General features: G+C 48.4%; 2 protein-coding genes across 2 annotated transcripts in view; one reads left to right on the top strand and one right to left on the bottom strand.

Annotated features, from left to right (window-relative positions):
* Galnt2 (polypeptide N-acetylgalactosaminyltransferase 2) overlaps nt 1-2,690 on the top strand; it is a 128,742-nt gene extending 126,052 nt beyond the window's left edge. The window contains exon 16 of the mRNA XM_005064669.4: nt 192-2,690. Within this exon, the coding sequence (XP_005064726.1) occupies nt 192-347 (156 nt within the window). The 3' untranslated portion in view covers nt 348-2,690. The remainder of the gene's footprint in view (nt 1-191) is intronic.
* A 19,679-nt stretch (nt 2,691-22,369) lies between these two features.
* The window catches only part of Pgbd5 (piggyBac transposable element derived 5), a 61,875-nt gene continuing 56,704 nt past the window's right edge, over nt 22,370-27,540 (bottom strand). The window contains exons 5-7 of the mRNA XM_005064670.4: nt 27,099-27,296; nt 25,532-25,637; nt 22,370-23,980 (exon numbers count right to left, since the gene is read on the bottom strand). Coding sequence (XP_005064727.1) covers nt 23,785-23,980; nt 25,532-25,637; nt 27,099-27,296 — 500 coding nt within the window. The 3' untranslated portion in view covers nt 22,370-23,784. The remainder of the gene's footprint in view (nt 23,981-25,531; nt 25,638-27,098; nt 27,297-27,540) is intronic.

Raw genomic sequence — 27,540 nt, 5'->3', positions numbered from 1 at the left:
AGCATTCACAGGAGCATTGTTATGGTAACCTATGCCCCAGCAGTGGCGCATTGAGAACGCAGCATGCAGGGCAGTGGGGACTCCTGAGCAGAGGAAGACTGTGCAGATAGCAGCCATGTGCCCAAGAGTAGGCCGCAGACCCCACACTGCCTCACACGCCTCTCCCCCTGCTGTGCTCTTGTCTGTTGCAGAAGTGGGAGCAGATCGAGGGCAACTCCAAGCTGCGACACGTGGGCAGCAACCTGTGCCTGGATAGCCGCACAGCCAAGAGCGGAGGCCTGAGTGTGGAGGTGTGTGGCCCGGCCCTGTCACAGCAGTGGAAATTCTCACTCAACCTGCAGCAATAAGAGGCCCCAAGGGTCCGCCGTCCACCTGCACACCGGCCCAGTTTGGTGATCACCATTATGTTTCTGAAACTTTCCGCAAAACTATATACCTCAGTGTTCCATCATGGTCTGAAAGTCTTAAGGCTCAAGTCTGCAGCGAGGCGTGAGCCGGGCTGACAACTGTGCAGAAGAGGAAATGAGTCTCTGGGGCTCAGGACAGAGGGTCCCTCCCAAGGCTGGAATCCTCTGCCTCCCACTTTCTACCTTCTGCTCGCTCCTCAACAGAGGAGCATCCCAGTGCTGGCCGGAACAAGCGGACAAGCAGTAAACATGTTTATATTGAGGACAGAGGAAGCAGGGGCAGCTGCCCTCACAGCAAGAACTCAAAAATCTCCATTTTGTTTTTTTACCCATCCAAAATCATGTGTGTGAACCAGGCATGGTGGTCAGTGCCTGCAATCCCATCACTCAGGAGGCGGAGGCAGGCACAACCCTGTCTAAGGAAAAAAGTGATTTCCACAAAGCTCACCTTTCCTTGCAGATTTCCTTGGTTTCCCCTGTCCTTGCACCTCTGGGCCAACTGGCCTCCCAACCACTGCCCCTCTTCACTGACATACCTACTGTATTTGAATATGAACTTCCCTCTGAGCGGGACACTAGGTAGAGATACAAACAGAGAGAATGATGGTCAGTTCCCTATGCTTTCCCTACACCATCATCTTGTGAACCCCACAGCGCAGCGCAGCCATGCAGAGGGGCCTGCACTCCCAGAGCCACAGGTGACATCACTGTCTCTGGAGCCTCACCAGCCAGTCCATACTGCTCTGCCAGCTGCAGGCATCCCTGAACCACTGGCCCCAGCGCACAAGAATCAATGTTTAACTTCAGCGAGGGAGTTGAGGCTGGGTTAGAAAGTCCACTTTGTGCCCATCGTCATCCATAAGCCTAAATAGGTGACCTCTTTTGGCAAGTTATTACTTTGGAGTTTTCTTTTAAAATTAGATTTCTTTTCTTTAGGAAAACTCAATCCCACAGCTTCTAACTAATGTGAGCCAGCAGGACCCCACTGCCTTGTGACAGACCAGGGACACTGGAAAGCTGTCACGTGCTATCCCAAGGCTCATAGTGGTTTGAGACCCTGTATGTTGGGTCTCTGACACTGAGCTGCCTGCAGAGCACAGAGGACCAGCCCTTTAGCATGTGGGTGAACCCTATTTTGTCTGCAACCCTGGTACAGGTGATACCCCAGGTATATCCACAGGCTGCTGCAGGAACTGTGGGTAGAGTTAGGACCGTGGGACCTGTACATTTACATGGGGGACCCAGGCATTTGTCAGCCACAGAGGTGGCCTGGATGTCTGCCTGATAGGGCTACAAGCGTCACACACACACACATCTCAGGTGTCCCAGAGATCAGAGGAACCATAGAGTTTCAGGTGGTCAGAGGGCCTGCAAGTGAATGCTCTGCTTCCCACTTGCGCCAAAAGGGGGCGTAGCTAGTTTTCTTCTACTTGAGGAGCTCCATGTGTGTGCACACCATGACCACGGACCCTCTGTGAAGGAAGGCCTGGCCAGGTGCTGACCCTCTGTCTTTTTAACCCCTGCCAAGCAGCCAAAAAAAAAATGATGCATTATAACAGACAGGGTGCCCTTGTGTCTGGTCAAGTCCACCCATGTCCACCTTCCATGGTAGGCTCTGAGGAACGTCACTCACAGGTACGGATGCAAGGCTGTCAGGGACAAGGCAGGAGTTTGCTAGAGTACAGTCCAAGCATAATCCACGCTTTTAAGCCCTGACACTTCTGCACTACTTTTATCAGAGTGAAAACCATAGATGTGAAGCAACACGGGCTGTTTTAAGTCGGTGTGCAGGTGGAGCTTCCCACCCACACACCTGCACCCCACCCCACCCTGTGCCCTCACCATCTTTGTACCATCTGATTGTCTGGCCACCAGGGTACCACTTAGCCCGGCTCCGAACAGAGAGGGACTGGGCAAGACCCTGCGGTGAGCCATGTTTACATGACAGTGTGCCAAAGTGACTCGCCGTGCTTGCATTGTTTTGTAGTCATCGGGGCTATCCCGCCCTCCCACTCCTGTTTTTAAAACTAAAAACTCCCAGGAGCCCTGGGCACACGCAGGCAAAGGTGGTCGTCTCTGTGGTGGTCCTTGAGTCTCCGTGAAGCTGAAAATGATGGTATCTGTGAGTATGTTTTGCAAATTCAAAATATAGTTTGGTAATTTTTTTTCCAGTTAATTTTTAAAAAGAACTGCTGTACAGAGCTTGTACTTTGTCCATTTTATAGATGGAAACCATCCTTGAAATTGTTTAACTTAAATAAAGAGAAAATACTTTATAGATAACACTCAGCCATCGTCTCGTGGTTTCCGTAAGGTGCAGGACCAGGCAGAAGGCCGGGATCCAGGTCTTGCTTCTGGGTGCCCTCCACTACTATTACTCCTCACTCCCCTAAAGCACATCCCTAATGCTGTGCCTGCTATTGTCTACCTGTTCTCATTATGACAATTGTTAGCGGAATGGAGCAGTTAGACTCTGCCAGGTACCTGCTCAGCACTTTATTGATGGTAAGAAAAAGGGCGTGGGAGGAGGGGAGGGAAAGGGAGAGGGACCTGGGATTGACATGTGAAGCAACCTTGTTTCTAATTTAAATTTAAAAATCAGCCAACAGCCAACATCAAACTAAATGAAGAGAAACTCAAACTCTACTAAAACCAGGAATAAGACAATGCTGTCCACTCTCTCCATATCTATTCAATATAGTACTCAAAAGTTTTAGCTAGAGCAATAAGACAACAAAAGGAAATCTAGGGGATACAAACTGGAAAGGAAGAAGTCCAACTTTTTTTTTTTTTTTTTTGGTTTTTCAAGACAGGGTTTCTCTGTGGCTTTGGAGGCTGTCCTGGAACTAGCTCTTGTAGACCAGGCTGGTCTCGAACTCACAAAGATCCGCCTGCCTCTGCCTCCCGAGTGCTGGGATTAAAGGCGTGCGCCACCAACGCCCGGCTGGAAGAAGTCCAACTTTTATGATATGATAGCATACATTAGCGACCCAAAAAATTCTGCTAGGGAGTTCCCACAGCTGATAAACATCTTCAGTGATGTGGCTGGATACAAAATTAACTTTAAAAAATCGGTATCCCTCCTATATACAAATGAGAAAGAAATCAGGGAAATATCACTCTCCACGAGAGCCACAACAACACCAAATATCTTGGGGTAACTCTAGTCAAACAAGTGAAAGACCTATAAGACAGAACTTTAAGTTCTTGAAGAAAGAAATTGGAGAAGATATCAGAAGATGGAAAGATTTCCCATGCTCATGGATTAGTAGGATTAACAAAGTAAAAATTGCCATCTCACCAAAAACAATCTACAGATTCAAAGCAATCCCCATCAAAATTCCAATACAACTCTTCACAGATCTCAGGAAAATACTCAACTTCATATGGAAAAACAAACCAGGATAGCCAAAACAATCCTAAACAATAAAGGATCATCAGGGGGCTTCACCATCTCTCACTTCAAGCTCAACTATAGAGCTATAGTAATGAAAACAGTTTAATATTGACATAAAAAAAGAGGTGGATCAATGGAATTGAATCAAAGACCCTGATGTAAATCCACACACCTATGAACACCTCATTTTTGACAAAGAAACCAAAATTATACAATGGAGAAAAAAAGAAAATATCTTTAACAAATGGTGCTGGCATAACTATATGTTGGCATGTAGAAGTATGTAAGTAGATTCATATCTATCATCCTGCACAAAACTCAAGTCCAAGTGAATCAAAGACCTCAGCATAAATCCAGTTACACTGAACCTAATAGAAGAGAAAGTGGGAAGTAGCCTTGAATGTATTGGCACAGGAGACAATTTCCTGAATAGAATACCAGTAGCACACTGAGATCAACAATTAAAATTGGAAAGCTTCTGTAAGGCAAGAACACTGTCAATATGACAAAATAGCAACCCACAGAATGGGATAAGATAGTCACCAAACTCCACATCTGACAGAGAGCTAATCTTCAAAATATATAAAAAATTCATGAAACTAGATATCAAAATACCAAATAATCTAATTAAAGAAATGTACTGATCTCAACAAAAGAATCTCAAATGGCCGAGATACACTTAAAGAATTGTTTAATATTCTTAGCCATCAGGGAAATGCAAATCAAAACAACTGAGATACTGTCTTACACCTGGATATAATAAAAAAAAAAAAACACTAATGGCAGTTTATATTGGAAAGGATGTGGAGTAAGGGGAACACTCCTCCACTGCTAGTGCCAGTACAAACTTGTACATCCACTTTGGAAATCAATATGGCAGTTTCTCAGAAAATTGGCAATCAATCTACCTCAAGACCCAGCTAAACCAATCTTTGGCATATACCCAAAGGATGCTCAATTATACCACAAGGACACTTGTTCAACTGTGTTCATAGCAGCATTATTCTTAATAGTCAGAATCTGGAAACAACCTAGATGCCCCTCAACTGAAGAATGGTTAAAGAAAATGTGTTACATTTACACAATGGAGTATTACCCAGCTGTAAAAAAACAAAAACAAAAAAAAAAACAGTGACATCATGAAATTTCCAGGCAAATGGACAGAACTAGAAAAATCATCCTGGGTGAGGTAATTCAGACCCAGAAAGACAAATATGGTATGTACTCACTCATAAGTGGATATTAATTGTAAAGTAAAGGATGACCAGGCTGTAGTTCACTACTCCAGAGAGGCTAGACAACAAGGAGGACCCAAAGAGGGACACATGGATTTCCCTGGGAAGGGGAAATAGAAGAGATCTCCTGGGTAAACTGGGGGTGGTGGTGAGGAGGGACGGACATGAAGGATAGGGTTGGGAGGGTTGGGCACAAGATAGAGGGAGAGAGTAATGAAAAATATGTCCTGATTTGGGGGGCATTTCAGGTTTAGGGAGAAATCTGGTGCCAGGGAAACTCCCAGTAATCCACAAGGTTGACCCCAACTAAGACTCCTAGTAATAGTGGAGATGGTTCATGAATTGGCTATGTCCTGTGATCAGATTGGTGACTACCCCAATTGTTATCAGACAGCCTTCATCCAGTGACTGATGGAAACAGATGCAGGCATCCACAGCCAAGCACTGGGCAGAGAGAGAGGACAGATTGTATAAACTATGGAGGGTCAAGGTCACCACAAGAGAACTCACGGAAACGACTAACCTGGGCTGAACCTACAGCTAGGGAGCCTGCATGGGACCAACTAGGCCCTCTACATATGTGTGACAGTCATATAGCTTGGTCTGTTTATGGGGCTCCTAGCAGTGGGATTAGGACCTGTCCCTAATTTTTGAGCTGTTTAGGCTTTAGGAACCTATTTCCCATACTGGGTTGCCTTGCCCAACCTTAATAGAAAGGCGGGGAGCTTAGTCTTACCTCAACTTGATATGCCATGGTTTGTTTACACCCATGGGAGGCCTGCCCCTTTCTAACAGAAACAAAGGAGGAGTAAATAGGGGGACAGAGGGAAGGCAGGGGGAGGGAAAGAGAGGAGGAGGAAGGGGAAACTGCAGTTGGGATGTTAAATAAGTGGGAAAAGTAACCAGTTCCTTGGACAGCCTGCAGAGATACTAGGCCCCTGTAAGGAATGGGTACTGGAACAGGTAAGGACATGGTGGGGTTGCCAGGGGGTGGGAATGTGACTCCTCCCCAGGGTAATGAAGGGCACATAGAGGCAAGACCTTTGAGAAAGGGTTTGGTCTTGAGAGTGGAGCTTCCTGAACCTTGTGACTGCAGGGTTCCCTGAGGAGCAATGTGGGCAGCACCCTTTACTCCTATTCTTCTCCAAGGCTTTGGAATCCATCAGTATTACCTAGCAAGTGTGTAAGGGCCCCAAGGTGTAAGAGTTGGAAGGATGAATTTCAGCCTGGGAACCATAGGTCTCGGGAAAGTCCAACATGAATGCACCTAAAACACCAGGACTAGCATGTCTCTGTGTCACACCAGGGGCCCGGCAGAGATCAGTGGGGCACTGCTTCTCAGTCCGAAGGCACACACTCTCAGTAGGACAGTGGCTTTGCAAACATGTGTTGCCGTGCCTCCTGCGCAGCCTGTATCCGAGAATGTAGCGAGGTGGTCGGGATAGATGACACAGAGACCAGTCGGTTGCGTTAAGAAAACTTTATGCTCCCCAAATCGGCTTAGGAGAACTTCCCAAGAAAAACGCTTCCCTTCAGAAAAACTTCTGTCATCCATACATGCACAAATCTCCAACAACCTCTCACACACCTCTCACAGACCTCTCACCCTCCTGGCTGGTGGTTAAATCTCTGGCCCAAGAATCAGAAAACAGCAGGGAGTAGCTAGCCATCGGGAAGATCAAAGTCATGATGTTTCAGTGAGCGAGCCCTTATTGGAGCCCTTATCAGGAGCTTATGGCACTGAATTGTTTTCAGTAAACATTGTCTCACAGCTGCCTGCTCCCAGGCTGATGGAGGGGTGGGTTTCCGGCCAGGGTCTGTGATCCCCACAATGTGTCCCCTACCAATCCTCTGTTATTCTCACCAGGGCATGGTTTTGTGCTCCTGGGCTCAAAGGGGGCAGGGTGCCTGAGGTTTGAGCCTTGATGGTAAGCCACTTTTCACCAAGGAAATATCTGCACACACCCTGGCCAGCAACAGCAGGGCTCCTGCCCAGCTTGTCAGAGGGTTAGACATCTCTGTCAAGGATCTCTTCATAACCAAAGAGCTGCTCAGGCATCCAGGGTGGGTCTCATATACTAGACCCGAATTTCATTAGCTATCTCTCTCGTTTGGAAAAATGAGCACATTTGGTGATGTATACTTGTACCTCTAGCACTTGAGATGGAGGTGAGGACATCAGGCATCCAAGGTCATCTTTGGCAACATCACAAGTTCCAGAGACCTTGTCTCAAAAAACAAGGGAAAGCAAGATAGTAGAGAGGCAGGGAACTCATTCAACTGAATGTTTTCATACCAAGTGTGTCAAAAGCAAACTTAGCCCAAGAAGCAGAAGACACCTGGCCTGGGAGTGAAGGAGCATCCGGGCCTCGAAGTGTTTCTTTGATGTGTCGTTGAGTCAGACTGTTAAGAACCAGATGGGAAGGCTTGTGGACACAGGCTGAATTGCTGGGCTGTGGGCCCGGAGGTAGCGTCTGTCTGGAAATATTGTCTGGATGATGAAAGCCTTCTCCTGAATGTCCCATCTGTCACCCACATGCCCTAGGAAGTGGTCCCGGGTGGCAACCTCACCAAAAGTGACAGCAGACTTTACAATGGCAAAGGATCACAGACTAAACCCCTGAGTCATGGCTACAGCTCTTCTGTCTACCCAGTGCAACTCCTTCCTTTTAGGTTTGTGGCTGCCGCTACTAGGGTGACCAAGCCCTCAAGGGCATATGCAAGGGCAGCTAAGAGGGAAGACGGTATAAGGATCAGGCAGCCCCCCTCTGGTCCCTGTACTGGCACCTACCATAGGCGCCTTTTGTAAGCTTCCTCACATCCACTGGTAGATAAACACATTCACTAAAAGCTGTGGTTTTGCTAAGGTCAGCTATTTCAGAGGTGGTGCGAGCACACCCTGCTTTAGACCTTTGGTGGGATTTCACCCTGAGGTCTCAGTATCTTATGAGTTGGGAGCAGACACGATTCAGGAGCTGGGTCAACCTGTGGAGCAGAGAGTGCAGCTGTTGTCCTCTGTCCTTCAGTGACCCTCGGTGCCCTGGTGGGAACAGGGGTGGACTGTCAGGTATCAGGAGGTGTAGCACTTTACCTGCTTGGCTGAATTCCTGCTAGTCAGCCAACGGATGCCCAGCCATTCCTTCTGGCAGGAAGCTGTACGATGAGATAGGGTGTTCTGAGAGAGATGGCTTAGGGTGTAATGGGGTGGGAGGGACAGTGAGCTCTGAGTGTGAGTAGTCCTGAGCTCCTGTCCTGACCTCTTTCTCCTAGGAGCTGAGCCATTAGCCCGTGTCACTGCCGCTCTCATCCGGCTCCAGGTGAGGTCCTTAGCCTCAGTCTGTGTCCCTGTGATCATGGCTCAGTTCATCTGATCACGGGGCTACCGCTGCTGTTCCTCTCCTCAGCGAGCTCCCATCAGACCTTGGAGGGCAACACACTACCCCTCCCCCTTCCCAAGTCCTGCTTGTCTTTCATGCTCACTGTGTGCTTTTCCTCTACTGGAAAATATAGTATAGGACCAGGGACCTGTCTCCTCTTAATTGTTCCCACAAGTGAGTGCCTCACAAACCTAGACATCAGTGCCATGTGAAGGACTGTAGGACTCTGCATCCTTCCCCATTAGTCACCCTACATTGGTCCCAGTGACTTTATTGTTGCTGACCTCACTTTGGGCCATGTCTGCCATAGAACCAGCTGCCCCGCCCCACATTCCAACCCCTAATTCACCACATCGAGTGCAGTTAACACTAGTTTCTCTGTTTTGTGATAACTTGAGACTCTGGTTCCCTCTGCTGGAAAGACTGGGAACAACCTCATCCAAAGGTGGGGACATTTCCCCGGAAAGAAAGGCAAACACTAAGTTTGGAAGATGCTTGGATCCAGGTTATGGTCAGGTTGTTAGATTTGCTGCTGTTTTGATACCTTTACACTGTTGAAGTCAGACAGCAGCACCTAAACCTGTCCCTCTCCCAGCCTAATTCAGGCCACCCATAGCAGGACAACAGTCTCTGACTCTTTCTTTTTTTTTTAGATTTTATTTATTTATTATGAATACAACATCCTGCCTCCATGTATGTCTGTACGCCAGAAGAGGGAACCAGATCTCATTACGGATAGTTGTGAGCCACCATGTGGTTGCTGGGAATTGAACTCAGGACCTCTGGAAGAGCAGCAATCAGTGCTCTTAACCTCTGAGCCATCTCTCCAGACCCAGTCTCCGACTCTTACATACTCCATACTGTTCTGTCCTCAGAGGCCATAGTTTTGATGTGACCTGGATGACTCCTTTTCCAGCTCTTCAGACACTCAGCTTGACTGCATGGGAATATGAAGAACCCTCCCTCAGTGGCTGCACCCTCCCATAACATCTGGTCCAGAGGTTACTGTGGGCTTCTTCGGGGTCTAGCGCTGCCTCCCCTTCAGAGAGCTAACAGGCACAGACTGCGCACTCTTGTCTTGCAGATTTACCTCATACCCTTTGGGCTCAAGCGCCCACCAGTGGTGAAAGTCGGAGACGTTGGCCCCAAATTTTCCATCCTCACACAGTTTGCTACAGGAGCAAAGTTACTCAGGTTGTGAAGTAGCACCGCTCTTCTGATCCCTGACCTGTTACAGTACTCTGTCCCAGTGACAGGGAGTGACAGCCCACGTGCCCCAGCCTCGTCTCTTATCATTCTGTCGCTCAAGAGACTTGGTTTTCTGCTCTCTACTGATCAGTTCTTTCCTGGGATTCGGTGGTGCTCTGTGACAGGTTTGTGCTTTGTTTTGTTTAGTAGTCTATTTACTGCTGCTGTCCTCACTTGGGTCAGCCACCATTGAGTATTCCCATGAGCTCTAGCTGTACCTTGAATGCAGTTTGCACCGGCCCTCAGGGTCTACATGCTGAAATTCTGTTTTGGAAAAAGGGTCTCATTCTGTAGTCAAGGCTGAACTGGACATTCAGACTGCTCTCAAACTCACAGTGAAGTAAAGTTCTGTACACATATGTACACACCTGTGTGCATACACACACACACACACACACACACACACACACACTAGGGTTACAGGTGTGTCCCACTGTGCCTTGCTATGTGTTGAAATCCAGTCTCCACTGTGAGACATTAAGAGGGCGGGACATTAGTCCGACTGTCGTGTTTGGAGACAGGGCTCTGAAAGGGGGCTTCGATTAGGAAAATCCACCAGTGTGCAGCCCCTGGCTGAATCGTGGTGGCTTTTATGACAAGGAGAGGAAGACTGGCCATGGGGCACACAGACACACGCTTGTCTTCACGTGATGACTGGGTCACCTTGGGATGCTGCCAGCAACAAACCACCACCAGATGGAGCACCTGGACTCTGAGCTCCAGAATAGTGAGCCAAGATGAACAAAGCAGCCTGGCTTTAGGCACATCACTCTAATACAAAACATGGACTAAACCAGCCCTCAGAAGCCCACACTGCTGTGAAACATGACTAGATCTTAGTAACCATGGAAGGAAGGCTGGCACTCAGGACAATAAACAAAGCCCACCACCCCACCCACCTCCAAGGTCTCCTCTGAGGTCTGTTCTTCAAGGTGCATCTGCCCCCAGGAAATCGTTGATGTGAAAGTCCCCCCCCCATCATAGGACTCATCTGAAGGGCCAGGTGAGTACTCAGACCTGAACTCTACCCAGAGGGGAAGAGGAGGATGCTGGTTGCCCGGCACTCACCATGTAACAGAGGTGCTAGTGGTCATCGAAGGAATTGCAGCACTCATTCTGTGGGATCGACAAAGAATTGAACATCCAGGAAAGACAGAAATCCAAGCCACGGAGAAAGCAACAGCATTATCCCTGTGGATAGGAGGGGCCTAAAGCTGGGAGGATGCATACATATCTATGCGTCACACGTGTGCCTGGTACTCACTAGGATCAAAAGAGTGAGTCAGATTCCCTGGAACTGGAGTTAGATGGCTGTGAACCACCATGTATATTCTGGGAATTAAATAGCTGGGTCCTCTGGAATAGCAGCCCTGGGATGGATATTTTATAGGGTCATTGAGGCCTGTCTTTCCTCTACTGGTCCTGTTTAAGATACTCACCCCCATGCCTTCCAGCCATTTCTCCTCACAGTGTCCTCTGAGAGCCAGGCATTGTCATCTCAGGGAACCTGCTGTCACTTTCTCTATCTACCTGTGTTTCTTTAACTCTCCTTCAGTCTGGCTTTTCAACAACTGCTGTCAGGGGGAAGGGTGATGACTTGAAAAGGGGCAAAGTTTGGGTGGGGGGTCTTGATCCAAGAGAGAGAGACAGAGAGGGGGGCTCTTATGAGACAGGCTGTAGTGCAGGGGGCAGCGGTTCACTTCTTGAAGGGCAGCATGTGGGTCTATGCAGAGCTCAGGTTTCTTCTTTCTCTGGAGACCTTATATCCCCTTGTGACTACAAAGTTGGGAGGGTCCCCAAGCCTCTTCTTAGGTGCCCCACAGAGTAACAGGTCGTCTACATGTTGGAACAAAGTTTTCATGGGGTCTTGACCAGTCCATGAGATCTTGGAAGAAGACCGAATGAATCCTTGGAGTAGGACAATTCAAGGCCTTACAAATTGGACAGCTTCTTTTAAAACAATAGTGGGCCTGCCCCTCTTGGCTGTAGGTAGGGCTGCAGTGTTGAATTGAGACAAGGTCATGATGTCCCCTATCTGGGAAGCACTTTAATTATTAAGAAGAAAATTGTAAGTGAGAAATAATTGTCTAAAACATCTAGTGCAATTAAACCTAATATCTGCTTATGATTCCCTCTGGACTGTTGAAGAAGCCTAGCAATTATTTTTGTCTTCGGTTATACATTCCTGCTGGGCATTTATGATCTGGCAGTGGCAAAATGAATCACTTTTTGTTTTACTGTCAAGGCCAGTTGAAGACCTGTTCCTCCTCACTTGGGCTTAAAAGGACCCTCTGGCTCCTCTAGCTCTCCATTTATGGTTTTCCATCAAGGTGAGGTTAAGTTGAAGGCCTTGCTTGAACATGGTCTCACTTCAAAGCAGGAAGGAAATCTTCCTTCCATATTGACTGTGCCATTTGTAGACTGGACACTGCTTAGTGTTAACTCAGCAGGGGCTCTGTGGCCTCTACAAACAAAATAACAGGTGGTTCCCCAATAGTTACAGACATCTTGAGAGATGCTGCACAGTCCCTTGGTGTCTACTTGACCTTAGAGGGCAAGGTGGAAAATCTTCTCCCCTCTAATTCCTCTGACCACATCAGTATAGCCTCCAAGTACAGTCATAGAGATCCAGTCTCACTCTTTAACTTCTGTGTAATATTTAGATAAAGCTTAGGCATAAATCACACTTACAACTGATTAGTCATCCATGTTTCCATTTCATCCTGTCCTTGTTAATTGTTACAGAGACTTGCCCAGCAACTCTATAGATCTAAGCGCTGATTTGATAGCAATGGCTTGTAACTTTGATCTTTCACATGGTTTGTGTTAACTTGCTTATGTAAACCTTGTGACTTGCTTAAGCTTTACAACCTTCTTTTCCATTCTGGAAAAACATCTAGCAATCTTACAAGACATCATAACATTAATAACTAATTATCCAGCAAGCCTAGCTTCAATGATCAAGCTGGCACAACTAATGTCAGAAAGATGGCCACTGTTTAGCTTGGAAGACAGTGCAGCGCAACATCACCTTGATAAAAGTTGAATAGTAACTCACACATAATAATCCCTGTGTGCACATGGTTAAACTATGGGTCCTGGTAAGTCCTCGGGTGAACCTTACAGAAAACTCAAGGTAGTCATTATACGGTGCATGGAGTGATCTTTCAATGTCGAATGAATGAAAGCAGCAGATAAAGGTCTATGTCATGAGATAAATAATAGCCACAATGTCTTTCCTCCTTGGCTGCAGGTGAGTGCCTCAGTATTGAAGTGCGCCAAGGTTATGGTGTCCCACATTTTCCTTGTCAAGAAGAAAACATCAATGATAAATAGTTGTCTAAATAACCTCTGATACTCAAGTAAGCATAATATCTTAGAGTACCATCCCCTTGGACTATTTTCTTCTGTCACCTCTTTTCTTCCGGTCACAGGAAGTGGGACAGCCTAATCCAGCAAAGGGAGCTTTGGAGGACATTTTATAACAAATGCTTGAATAGAAGCCAAATCCTATCTCCAAAGCCCACTTCTCAGGGAGCTCAAACCAAGAATGACAATTTATAGGAAAGGTATTTGCTCCTCTGTAACACTGAACCCAGTGGTTTAACTCAGCGGGGGACTTTCTGTGAGTGGGATGACGGCTGGCTGGACCCAAGCACTGAACTCATAACCAGTATAGGTGAGTCCAGGTGACTGGAACAGGGACTGACAAGATTTCCTGAAGAATTCAATACCATCCGTTTTTCTGCAGGCTCTGTCAAAACTTTTAAGCTGTATCAGCTGTCTTAGTTAGGGTTTCTGTTGCTGTGATGAAACGCTATGACCAAAAGAAACCTGGGGAGGAAAGGGTTAATTTTGCTTACACTTCATATCACTGTTCATTATCAAGAAGGAAGTCAGGACAGGAACTCAAGCAGGGCAGGAATCTGGAGTCAGGAGCTGATGCAGAGACCATGGTGCTGCTCACTGGTTGCTCCTCACAGTTGCTCGGCCTGCTTTCGTATAGCACCCAGGACCACAAGCCCAGGGATGGCGTCACCCATGATGGACTGGACCTTCCCTATCAATCACTGATTAAGAAAATGCCCTATAGGCCAGTCTTATGAAGGAATTTTTTTCCAGCTGAGGTTTCTTTCTCTCAGATGACTTTTGCTTGTGTCAAAGTGTCATAAAACCACCCAGGACAGTCACCCTCAGTCTAGCCATTGAGGGTAAAGGCAGGTACTCTGTCATCTCAGTCCTCCTTGATCATGGGTGCTCACTGAACTCATCTATGACCTTATTCTGGCTAGTTTGTATTGTTGACTTGACACAAGAATGTCATTTGGGAAGAGGGACTCTTAATTAAGAAAATGCCTCCATAAGATTGGCCTGTAGGCAATCTGTCGAGTGTCAGGTATTATCTTCATTTAGTGATTGATGTGGGAGGCCCCAGATCACTGTGGAAGGGGGCAGTGTCATCCAGGGCAGGTGCTCTTGGGTAGTATAAGTAAACAGGCTGAGCAAACCATGGGGAGACTTGGCCCCAGACCTAGTGTTAGCCAACTGAAGCAGGATACATCCAGCTCATGGGTCCTTTCAGGCTGGCCACAGGGTTTCAGACGTGCATTCAGCCACTGCTATTTGCTAGGTCTTGTCCCCATTTTTCAACAGAAACTGGCTATTCAATCCACCTTCCCTATGTTACCTCACAACATGACCATCAGGCCAAGTGGTCAAAGTTCCAACAAGTAGTACCTGTAACATAGGAAGCAGTCATAGAGAAAGTGGATTCTTACTCAGGGGAGGTCTGAAGCCATCGCTGGTGGGGCACCAGGTATATAAAAGGGGAAGTGGTTGTAGTCCCAAGGACTGAAGGCTTCACAGTGTAAATGGTGGACATCTGCTAGGACGCCCTTGGCCACAAAGATAACAATATTGTCCAACCTCTAGAAATCCCTTGGTTGTATGTCCAGGCCAGTGTTAGGCTAATAGGGCATTGTCTGAGGTGGAGAAAAAGAACTAGAGACATTATCCCACTCTTAGCCATGAGATGTGGTTAACTAGGGGGAGAATCCCCCCATGTCCTGAGAACAGGGCTTACCCTTGCCCTACAGCAGTGAGAGCTCCCTGCTATACTTAAATGACTTTCATGAACATGCTTCCTTTATTGACAACACGTGGGCCTGCAACTCTCTTAAGCCTCATGGTCTAAAAATGAGTCCATTTAGTCCTCAATCCACACCAGGTTCTGCTCCCAGCCCTGGCAACTTTCTATCTTGTTGGTTTTCACATACTCTGGTATTTCCCAGCAAGGGTGAACTGTCTTTTTTTTTTTTTTTTTTTTTTTTTTTTTGGTTTTTCGAGACAGGGTTTCTCTGTATTGTTTTGAAGGCTGTCCTGGAACTCACTCTGCAGACCAGGCTGGCCTCGAACTCACAGAGATCCGCCTGCCTCTGCTTCCCGAGTGCTGGGATTAAAGGCGTGTGCCACCAACGCCCGGCGGGCAAAATGTCTTAACATCCAGTTTATATTAGGCCAGGCTCAGGTGCCTAAAAATATCAGATGTTCCTTCTAAAGGAATGCCCACAGATCGAAGAGACCCCAGTGGGTAAGGACACAGTCTAGGGGAGCTGCCCATGACTACTCATCTGTAAGACAAAAGAAACCCTGGAGCCGGGCAGTGGTGGCACATGCCTTTAATCCCAGCACTCGGGAGGCAGAGGCAGGTGGATCTCTGTGAGTTCGAGACCAAGCCTGGTCTACCCAGCGAGTTCCAGGACAGGCTCCAAAACAATACAGAGAAACCCTGTCTTGAAAAACCAAAAAAAAAAAAAAAAAAAAGGAAACACTGGAGCAGGAGCATCTTCCAGTCCGTGTCTCCCTCGACAGGGTGGCATCTGCTAGGCAGGTTGGTCACTTCGTTATGGATGTGGGCATGGGTACCTGTTTGGCTTATTTACTCTTGCAGATGTGACTCTTCAATGCCCCACGACCTTAAAATTCCAAGTCTCCTAAAAATCGACCATTAAATAAAATCTGGAGTCAGTGTTCCCTTTGACCCCTTTGCACATTCATGATCTGGAAGTAAAGCACGATATGTACCCAGTATGAATAATTTGCCACATGTACCCACATGTAGCCCTAATCCGGAGAGTGTGGGATGCAGCTGGGAAGTAAAAACAAAATGGGAAGTGGGGTACAGAGCAAAGGCAGGCAACAAGGGCGGGGGAGAGTGTTCCGTCTCAACCAGAGAAAAGCAGGCGAAGAGATTCCAGGCAGAAAGAACAGACACTGGGGCCTGGTGGAGCCCTCCTTTCCAGCCTGGCACTCAAGCAGGCTGGCCCTTCTTGGCCTCTACCTGTTACTGGCAGCAGTTTATCTATAGCACCTGGTCCAGGGCTACTGCACATTCACATGGGCTTCCAAGGTCTAGTCCTTTAGGCTATAGGCTGGGGAAATTCCCTTGGCTGCATGAATGGACTGTTGCAGGCCTGGGGATGGAACCCAGGGCAAGGCTTCTACTACTGAGCCCCCTGCAGCCCTGCAGCCCTGCAGCCCACACCCTGCACTCTTGCCATTTTCTTCCCCACTCACCCATCAGCTTGGAGACCTCCAGGGCTTACTGGTGTTTTGCGAGGCTGTTGGGCCCCAGCCACCACAGGGTCTCTGTGAGTTGCTTGTCAGCCAATAACCACAGGTGCATCCTGTTTTCTAGTCCTGGCTTACAACTCTGGCTTTGCCCCACGGGCATCAACCTCTAATTATAAAAACTCGAATTAGGGAGCTGGAGAGATGGCTCAGAGGTTAAGAGCACTGCCTGCTCTTCCAGAGGTCCTGGGTTCAATTCCCAGCAACCACATGGTGGCTCACAGCCATTCATAATGAGATCTGATATCCTCTTCTGGCTGGCAGACAGACATGGAGGCAGGATGTTGTATTCATAATAAATAAATAAAACTTAAAAAAACCTGGGGTTTCTCCAGGTCTGTATATAAATCTATATATAAGGGTGCTCCATTCCTTGCAATAAACACACACACACACACACACACACACACACTCACACACACATCCTCTTAGCACAAATCTCCAGGCTTTTGCCTGATAATTAGACTTGCACGTGGCACAGGCGCCACAAGTGGAGGTCCCACAGAGATTGGGAAAGAAAGGGGACCCTGAGAGATCACCCTTGGAGGCTGGCCAGCAGGAAAGGATTTATGAGGGTGAATTGAAAATGGGTACCTCAACTTCTAAGAAAGAAACAAATTACTGGTATTAGCTTGGTGTACGGAGTGAATCCCAGGACAGGCAAAAGTAAACAGAGAAACCCTGTCTCATAAAAGGAAAAAATAAAAGAAATAGAGTAATAAATAAATAAGTCATGTAAAGATGGAATATACACAGAGTCTGGATACTGATGCTATTGTGTTGTCTTTGAATTGTTTGACTGCTCAGGAAATAGCAACAACTGCTAAAAGAAATGCTGCTGGGTTAATCCAACTTATACATTTTAAAAATGCCTTGACTTCAAAATTTAAGTATAAGAATATGTTACTTTGGAAAAGAGATTTGTGTTTCCACAGAAAATGAAAAGCTATGGATTCCTTCCAGACTAATATGGTTTGATGAAGCAAGACCCCCTGAAGTAGTGACCCAGGTGATCCGACATTCAAAACAGCTGGGACAAGGCAGCCTTGCAGACCACTACAGCCAGGATTTCAGGATTTTCTTAGGATCTTCATGGTATTTCAGAGCCCCAAACAGTAGGAAGTAGTTTGGAGAGAACAACGCCCACATTCCCAAATATTGTTTATAAATGTTTGTTTTCATTTAAATGGGGTTGGTTATAAATGGTGATGGGTAAGGTTGTTATTAACGTCCTAGTCACCTAGACAGGCACTAATTTATATATGAAGAACGGGGAGATGTTGGGCCCCAGCCCCCACGGGATCTCTGTGAGTTGCTTGTCAGCCAATAACCACAAACGAATCCTGTTTCCTGGCTTACAGCCCTGGCCTTGCCCCACAGGCATCAACCTCTAATTATAAAAGCATGAACCCTTACACCTGGGGTTTCTCCATTGTGCTGTAAGTCTGTATATAAGGCTGCTCCCTCCTTTTAATAAACACACGCACACGAGCACACACACACACCCTCTTAGCACAAATCTCCAGGTTTTCAGCCGATACATTAGACTTGTTTGTGGCGCAGGCGCCTCACTAGGCCAGCAGAGAATGTTGCATACACAACAGGGGCAGGGACACAGGGAAGCCTAGACTAGCAGAAGGACGTATGTATGAAGGCATCTGCCTGCCACCCCACAGTATTTATGTGGACACTGGACAAACAGCCCCTCAGAGGTACAGCCCCAACGAAGCACTTGCCCTCCAGGCCACTCGGAACCTCCTGTGTTTAAACTCTGGGCTTTCACCCTCCTGAATTCAAAGTGGGCTTTCTTTCACTTTCTATCCTCTGCACAGAAAACTTCAAGGCCTACGTGCTAGGATGCCTCAAGAAGACTGAGCAAGCCTTCCTGGCCCCAGTTGGCTTCAGATGCCTGCACTTTGCTATTCTCAGTCCGGGGGCCCTGTTGGCCCGGTGCGGGGTGAGGAAGCAACTAAGCAGAGAGTGCCATCCCAGGTCTTTGCAGGAGCACCAGGTGGGGAGCCTGCCCTCCCCCTTCCTTTGTCCTGGGAAGGCAATCAGTTCCTTGAGGTCTGGTTTGCAGTATCTCTTGGCGTAGGAGTCCTGGCGTAAGTCTCCACCCCAGTTCTTTCCAGAGAAATCCGCCTGCCATCTCTGTCCAGTTATGAAATCAAAGTGCCTGACTGAAGCCTGCTCCCTTACTCACAATGGAGGTGGGGGCTTACTGGGTTCCCACCACGCTAGTTGTGGAGGTGTCCCCTTGTTCAGAAGGAGCCCTTACCAGATCGTAATGCCACATCCAAATCCTTCTGAATTTTTAGTCAGGCAGACGTCTCAAATCCAAACAAAGGCCAGAAAATTGTGATGGGGGTGCTGATGGTCACCTGGGGAGGGGGTCACTGAATTCATTCCCTGGGATGGACGAAGAACTGAACATCCGGAGAAGACTAGAGGCCAAGCCACAGAGAAAGGGAAAGCAACAGCTTCATTCCTCCAAGCTAGAAGCCGGTGGGAGTCTGCACCGGCCTGGGTAGTTTGTGGGACCTCTGGTCTTCCTCCTGCCCCTGTTGGTCCTGTTTGGATGCACACCCCCATGCCATCTACTCGCATGTCTTCTGGGGTCGAGAAGCCCTCAGAGAGCCCATTTCCTTTCCTTGTCTGTCTATGTCCCTCTAACTCTCCTTCAAACAGAATTCTGGAGGATAGTGGAGACAAAGGGCCATAGAGGGATCAAAAATGGGAGTTGCAGAAAGTCACCATTTTATTAAAAAGTTATTATGTCAGGATACACAGAAAGCAGTGAAGGTAAATTCTGTCCTTACTGGGAGATTGAAATTTTAAAGGAACTATCTTTGGTCAATAGAAGCGTTGTTATAATGTGTTACAAAAAATATTTTACGTCTTTTTGTTGTTGTTTTGTTTTTTGAGATAGGTTTTCTCTGTGTAGCTTTGGAGCCTGTCCTGGAACTCACTAGACCAGGCTGGCCTCGAACTCACAGATACAATGTTTTTTTTCTGGCCCCAGTGTGTACTGGCACACAATACACACACACACATTACCATTAAAATAAATTTTTAATGTCCTATTTTATGGTTTATGTGCAAGAGGCAAGAATTATTTCCCTGCATGTGGTTATAAGCACAAGTGTGTCTGGTGCTAGTGGAGGTAGACAGTGTTGGATCCCTTGGAATTGGAGCTAGAAGTGGTTGGTTGTGAGCTGCCATATGGGTGCTGGGACCCAGCCTCGGGTCCTCTTACAAGAGTAACAGTGCTCTTAACCACGGAGCCATCTCTCCAGCCCCCCTTAAAATCTTTTGTTCTCTTGAAACGAAGTATAAAAACAGAATCCTGAAAATGAAAGCATCCTCTTCGTATCCATTGTCAACACAACAGTTCCCACGACGTAACCATCTAGGACATCCAGCAAGGTCAAAGTCACATTCCACATCATTTTAGTATTTGACCTCCAGTCAAGAAGGACTCCCCTGGGCAGATTTAGTATGCAGGGTTTCTCCCAGAGAAGGTACTATGCAACTGCTCAGGTCCCTGGTGATTGGCCAAGTCACTTGGGAACCTGGACACTGGGCACTGCCTTTGCACAGGGCTCCCTCTCCCATCCCCTTTGCTCATACATACACCACCTTTGGGTCTCTGCACTTCTGACTGTGCTACCCACCCAATTCCAGATTTCCCTAGGGGCAGAGGATGCAAAGGCTGCCAGGCCAGTGGTGGAGAGAGCTGCTGCCTACATAGAACAGTCTATGAGTCCAGGAAGACAGGAAGTGGAGACAAGGAAGGTGCAGAGACCAGCAGCAGAAGGGGGCAGTGAGGGACCCTGGCCTGTCTTTTCCTCATCTCCCACAGCCATGGGTGGGGTTCCCAAGCTTGGCCTGACCCCAGATATATTGGTCAGATTTTTGTACAACATATCTGAGACACCCACTTAAAGGAAGAGAGGGTTATTTTGGCTCATGGTTTCAGTCCATTGCTTTCAGGCCTGTGGCACGGCAGAAACACCATGGCAGAAGGATGTGACTTAATGGTGACCAGGAGGCAGAGGGTGAAGGATAAAGGAGCCAGGAACAGGGTAAAGCGTTTAAAGGCATGTCTCCAGTGACCGCTTCCTCTCACCAAGCCCACTGTCTGATGCTCCCCTCAGCTGTGAAAATCATCAACAGCTTAAGTCATTGCTCAGTTTGGTGTCTTCATGCTTCAGTCACCTCCCAATTGCACCACCTCCAGGGGACCAAGCCTTCAATACACCCATTCCTAATGACATTTTATATCCAAACCATAATAGCAGCTGTGTTCACCACCTCCGAGGAACCAGCCTTCAATACATCCATTCCTAATGACTGCTTACATCCAAACTGTAATAGCAGCTGTATTCACCAGCAAACTTGGTGCCGTGGGTGAGCATATTTCCCATGTCCTCAGAAAAGAAACCAGAAGAGTGGAAAACACAATGGATGTGATTATATTTTAGTTTTGGACTGTAAAACTCTGTTGAAGAAACAAGCATGACTGGGTACCTGAACTATCATAACAGGGGTCACACATCACACAGAAGACCCCAGACTTAGCTCATGGTCTGTGAAATTTGTAAGTAAACAAATAAATCTTGCAAGGTGTGCTTGAGTGCAAATGGGGATCATCTCAGTGAGGGCATGTTCCCTCAGAGGGACTGCGGCTATGACATCCTGAAGAGCTACACGTGCAGATCCAGATGAAGCTGACTGTCTGCCCTGGGAAACTGCCCAACACAAAGCACAAGGGGCAATGAGGGGAAACACCAAGAAGCAGCAATAGAGACTGAGATCTACAGTCTTCTCGGAGCACAGGTTTCCTCATCACTCGCGGCTGCTTCCCGAGGAGTGGGCAGGAACCTCCCACTTGGAAGACTGTTCTCAGGTCCAGACTATGTTCATGGTTTTAGTTCATACTCCCCTTGAGAACCTTGCCTGCGTGTTTAAGTGGACACTGTCCTCCTATGGATCTGGATGTTACTTGACACTGGGGTATTGGAGCAAAATGACAAGAAAAGTAAAAAACCCTCAAATGAAAATCTGGGCACAGCCCTTAACCCCAGATCCTCAACAGATACCTAAAAATGCATGGAACTGAATGCATCCATTTTCAAACCTTGCAAAGCTCAAGGGGCCTCTATAATACTGTGTGTGTGTGTGTGTGTGTGTGTGTGTGTGTGTGTGTGTGTGTGTGTGTGTGTGTGTGTGTGTGTTTCAGTGCAGGTTCCTGCAGAGTCCAGAATGAAGATGTGGGATCCCTAAAGCCATTCCAAGTCACACCTGTAGAGGGAAGGCCCAAGCCTGAAGGCTTTCTAACCCCAGACCACGTGCCATTCTGACCTTCATGAAATAAAGAAAAACTCTTCAACCCACACATGCCTCACAGGCCCCATTATTTAGAGAAAACAGGTGGCAACAGAGCCACAAACAGCACCTCCACCCTGGGTGGCTCCAGCGGTTCACAGAAGGAAATATGTGTAACAGCGCCACCTGCTGGCCCTGGGTACAAACTGTAGTCAGGGGAGATTCAGCAGTCCCTATCCATCCCTCAGCATAGACTATGTTTCTGAGACCCAAGACCATCTGTGGGTGCTGGAGTCACACACTATGTTTCTTCCTTTACTTACACTCTTGTGATAAAGTTTAATTAGGCAGAGTAAGAAGTTAACCATAAAGCACAACAACTGTTGCAATGTGTTATAATAAAAGTTTACAGCTTATGGATTGTTTATTTCTAGAGTTTTTCATTTAGTATTTTTGCATCACAGTTGACCTCAGGTAACCAAGACTAAAAATAATGTGGAGGGATGTGGACAACTACACTCAGAACTACTGTCATTCATATATATATATATATATATATATATATATATATATATATATATATATTTCACAATCAAGTCCTAACTGATTTCTTTTTATAAAATGTCCAGTGGTTTAGGATTCCAAAAACAGTTCAGCTCACATGTACCTGGCCACACAATGGGAAATCAAGGTCAAAAGAATAGATTTCTAACCCTGACCTTTGAAACAAAGCCACATACTAACAGCCAACATCTAAATAGACTTTTATTTTTATTTTTCTTGTTTGGACAGAAAAGAAAAAGTCATTGGCCTTCGTTAGTCTCCCTAAGTGTTGGAAACACCTGAACTCAGAAAAAGTGGACCTTGTAGAAAAACATCACAAATTAAAAATATATTTCTCCATGTGGTAAAAGTGCTTTCAATCCAATTAAGGGTACAGCAAAGGTCATCTTAAACATAATCTGAAATCGGGGCCACGATCCGTGGCATCGCAGGCCCCACCGCAAGTGAGGGCAGTCGTGGAGAGAGAGGACACAGAAGTGACAATGTGTGGAGGGTGCTGCCGGCTCCACCTCAGCTCACGGGACGGATGAGGAAGCGTGTCCCAAAGCCCCCACCGAGGACATGGTGCACCCGAAGGAATTAGGTGGCTGTGGAGGTCAGGTGACAGGTGCAGAAGTCACTTGTCTCCCATCTGTGGGGACACTGGGTTCACCTTGGGGCTGAGGCCCCATGGGATGTGTCGGCCTCTGGCAGGAAGGGCCTGGGTCTATGGGCTACACACGCCTTCCTGCCTGCCCCTGCTGTGGGACGTCGCCAACCCCGGGTCACGCCACCAGGTGGTCCCCTAGCCAGGGCCTCCCAGTCCAGCTGTACCTTTCTGGGGGACCACCACACATGGAGAAAGGATGGGGGATTTTGTTTTCACAATGCTACATATGTCTCAAAACAAGTAATTCTGCCAATAATGACATGGTGACGAGGTGCGCAGCTCCCCAGGCCTTGGCGGGTAGGTGTAGCCACATCTGGCCCTTCCTACACTGTCACAGGCCAGACACAGAACTGTGATCATGCAGGAAACTGTGAGGGTGTGTGGCGTGGGAGAGGAGGGGACACATCTTGTTACAGTAGCAACAGTAGGAAAATAACCTGAAGATATATTGAAAAATAAAAAAACAGCATCGCTCTTCACTGTGAACCTGCTGGCTCCCTCTCAGCCCTGCCCTCCAGCAGCCCCGTGGAGGACACAGCGGGAACACCCTGTTTGTAGCCAGCAAGCTGCAAGCGCTCCTGTCTCATTGACCCTGGGTTTTAATGGCACCACATTGCATCTCTTCTTTCAACGGGGCCATCTACGGCGATCACACACATCCCTAGGTGCTGAGTGGTGGCACTGACAGATCCAGTTTGCAAGCTTGCCTGGTCTGAACTTGAGCCCATCGTAATCTCTCAAGCTCTGGGAAGCAGAGCATGGTCCACCGGTCCTATTGCTGGTACCTTCTGAGGTCACAGCCTCTCCAGGCACCCGCATCAGGCTCTGGGGAGCCCCCTCTTTTGGAGGGGGTGCTGAAAGCAGACCCTCTGGCCACATGTGGCCCTCCAATAAGCAGGCAGGTGACAGGCTCCCTCCTTGTCCCTGCCACCCCTGGGCCAGCACAGTCTCAGTGGGCTGGTGACACATCCTCTAGGCCCAGCAGCTCCCTGACGAGCCTCTCTCCAAACTGTGCCCGGCTGTACCTCTTCACGTGGTAGGCGTCTGACATTTTGTACAGGATGTAGGCGTTGTTGACAGCGATGCTGATGGCAAACCAGAACACCTGCTGCCACGTCTTGTTTGGCTTGTGAGAGATGAAGTACCTGGGACAGAGGGGAGGTACGAGGTTGTGTAGCTATTTCCCGAGGTTAAACACTCCCTTGCCTCCGGAGGGGAGCTCTTTAAGATCCAGGAAGTAATGAAATCCACAAACCCAAAAAACAAACCCCACAAGGCTGAGGGAGCTCTTGAGACTCCGTGGGGTGGGGGTTGGTTCACAAGATCCCATCCCAAGGCTGCATCAGCGCTGGCCAATACTGGGAAGGGGAGACTTTCCAACCAGCTGAGGGAGCTCCAGGAATGCAGGTATTGTGAGCTGTCACCCACGCTCCTGTTTTAAGTGACCATGATAAACACACTGGTTCACCAGGTTAGACTTGGGTGGAACTATTTCTTGAATCTGTCACTAGCGCCCAATCTGGGGTGGACAGGCGTTTGTCCACCTCTCCTGAGAAGTCACACAGCACGCAAGCTGGTTACAGCTCCCAGGGAAGGGGAGCCCGGACTCTGCAGTTTCTGCAGACTTTTATTCAGTGGGGGCACCAGGGACCAGCTGTAGGCTCCATCACAGTGAATTTCACTCAAGGAAAATGAAGAAAAGGAGCAGCTGTTTAGGGATGGGAGAGAAGGAGGGGCTCTGACAGGCCTAATGGCAGTCCCCAGTATCCCTCCTTCCCAGAGCCCTTCTCTAGGCTCATCCACACCCGAACTGCTTGACCCCTCAGCTCCGGGTCCTGTATGCTCCCTCTTTCCAAGATGTGTTTCCGTTACCCATTTGTCCTTCCTTGGGGAAGATCCGGGACCCTGGGACTGGCCTTGAGGACACTATGTATGCCCAGAGCCTTATCATAGGATTTTCTTTTCCTGTGTATTTTCCCTGCATCCTGGCCACATCATGCCTAGCACAGGACTCTACCCCCGTGTCCGCTAAACCACCACCATCTTTGAAACACCGTGACACTGATGTGGCAAGTCCTGTCAAGGCAGAAGAGTGGCTTCCCACAGTTCGATGCTCCAGAGAAGACACAGGCCTTGCTCTCCCCTCCCGACCAGGTCACAGGCCAAACAATGGAGATTCCCCTAAGGCAGCCAGGCTGGCGCTCGGCTACCTGGCCAGCTGCAGCAGCTTTGCTCTGGGTAGGAGGCTGTGAGGGAGGCATCTGCGTGCTCAGCAGCCTCCGCTGGCTATGAGGACACCTAGCAGGCTGGCTCTGTGTACACGTAAGCCACCCACATCTACTGTACACACTGCACGTGCCTTCTGCCCCTGTGTGTGCACAGCACAAGCCCATGCCTGATCTCAGGCCTTGTGTAAAGGAGCCAAGGACTCAGAAAAAGACTTGAGCTGACTCCTGGCATGTGGACAGATAGGAGGGGGCAGGATGGACAATGCCCATAGGGGATGGAGGCTGAACTGTGTGCCAGGATGCCCACCACTGGGGTGTGAGCAGGGAGGGGGCCCTGTGTGCCAGTCTTCTGTCCTTCAACATGCCTGGGCCAACACTATCCTCCCTGCACACCGCTGTGCCCATGTTGCTCGCCCTCCACGCCTCCCCCACCGCCATGCGAATGCGCACAGTGGCCCACACACTCACTTGCTATACTTGTCATCATATCTACAGATATAGCTGAGATGAGCAGCGAAGGCCTCCACAGCCAGCGGGCAGGGGATTTCCCCACTCCTCCTCTTGATGATGACACCTGTGGGGGAGACAGGAACTCAGTCCCCTTCCAGGCACTTAACCACTTCCCAATGTTCCTGGGCGCCCAGGTCCTTGGGGTGGGGCGGGACTGGATGGGCACCGCCCGTGAGGTGCTTTAGCAGAGTGGGAAGGGGGCACTGAAGGCAGCAAGGGCAAGGACATCTGCCACCAATGGGGGCACAGGGACAAGGACACACCCACAGGCAACTCTAAGAGGCACATATAGACTCCTGCCGGGACAGGCCTGAGTGGAACAGAGGGAAGCAGGGCTGCTGGGAGGGGACAGTGGCAGTTTCTCCGTTCCCTTTAGAGCAGAGGCGGGACCGTGTCACAGAGAAACAAGGACACCCGTTCCATGCCAGGTCAACCCCTCACACCTCTCAAGGGCCTCTCCTGGGGCCTCCCTTCCCTGCTCGGTTACCCCTCCACTGTCACATCTACCCCAGAGTGATTTCTCTACACACACAAAGGGGGTGCTGCCAGTGCTCCTCCAAAGCCATGGCACAACTCACAGCCAGCAGAGCCTGGGGACCACAGGAAACCCACGGGACCTCACCTTCCATTGCACCAATGGCTGGTATATGAAGCCTGTCCCCTGGCCTGCCTAGCCTCTGTGGGACACAGGGACGAAGGTGGAGGTGTCCTTCCTAGCACTGTGTGTACTGGGCATGCTCAGGGTTTCCCACTGTGCTGGGTAGTTTTAGGTGACTCTACAGAAGCACACATTATATGAAGAACGTAAACATATACATACTGCCAGAGAAGCACATGTGGACCACACATGTAAATAACCATACATCCACTGTACATATATACACACATACATGTATGTGTGTGCATGTATGTATGTATGTGTGTGTGTGTGTGTGTATGTATCCCACACCACACCACAGGAACATGCATGCCACACACCAAGGATGCATACAGGAATATAAACTGCTTGTGTGCATACCATACTAGAAGCATCTCTATAGATTCTTTTGCAACCTGTCAATTTTTTTCCTCAGCAGTTTAACACTGTCTTAACTGTCAGTTACTTTAAATACAGACTCTAGGCTAATTAAGTCCCTCTGTTCTGAATCGATTTTAAGTCCCCAGAGAATTAGTGAGGAAAACAGCATGCCGCCTGGCAGCCAGGATTACACAGGCACTTTGCTTCCAGGAGTCTGTGATGATAAAAATGATCCACAAATCTCACCCAGAATGTAGCCCATCACTATGCCCCAAACAACAGAATCATTACACACTAACAAGCAGAGGAGGCTACAAAGCCACTTGTCAGTCAAATCCTGCCGGACTGCCAAGGCAAGTCAAGGGCTTCATGAGGCTCCTCCCTGCCCCTTCCCAGGACAGAACAACAAACTACAATTGACACAGACAGCACGAGGGTTCTCCAGGCTTGTGCTCTAGATGCCCCCCTCCCCCGCTTCCTATACCCATACTCATGCTCCCGACTCACCTTGCTGCACAGGGGAGTAGGCGTTGGTCAGGAAGCGGAAATGCCCCTTGTTGTACCAGCAGATCAGAGACATGTTCCCCTTTGTCCTGATCTGGTGCTGGCCCCGGGCAAGCGGGGTAGCAGGGTTGGTCAGCATGGATGGAGGGAGGCCTGTGCAGTCACTTTTCCTAGAGCTCAGTAAGCCACAGCAGTAGATACCTGGCAGGAAAGATGCAAAGTCCCACAAGGGCCATGGTCAGGGCGCCCATGCCACAGCCCACGGAAGGAGAGACTGCTGAGAGCAGAACCCTTTCAGGACAGCTGCTGAGGCATTTCTTCTCTGCCCCGCCTTCCTCTACAGGAACTCACCCCAAGGTCACGAAGGCCACAACTAATGTAAGCGATGGATAAATGCAACAATATGGCCCAATAATGTAGCCAGAGTCCTTGGGACAAACATACC

The sequence above is a fragment of the Mesocricetus auratus genome, unplaced genomic scaffold (assembly GCF_017639785.1).
Source record: "Mesocricetus auratus isolate SY011 unplaced genomic scaffold, BCM_Maur_2.0 Super-Scaffold_100013, whole genome shotgun sequence".
NCBI lineage: Eukaryota > Metazoa > Chordata > Mammalia > Rodentia > Cricetidae > Mesocricetus > Mesocricetus auratus.
Note: the sequence above shows the minus strand (reverse complement) of the source record. Positions and strands in the feature narration are given on the sequence as shown.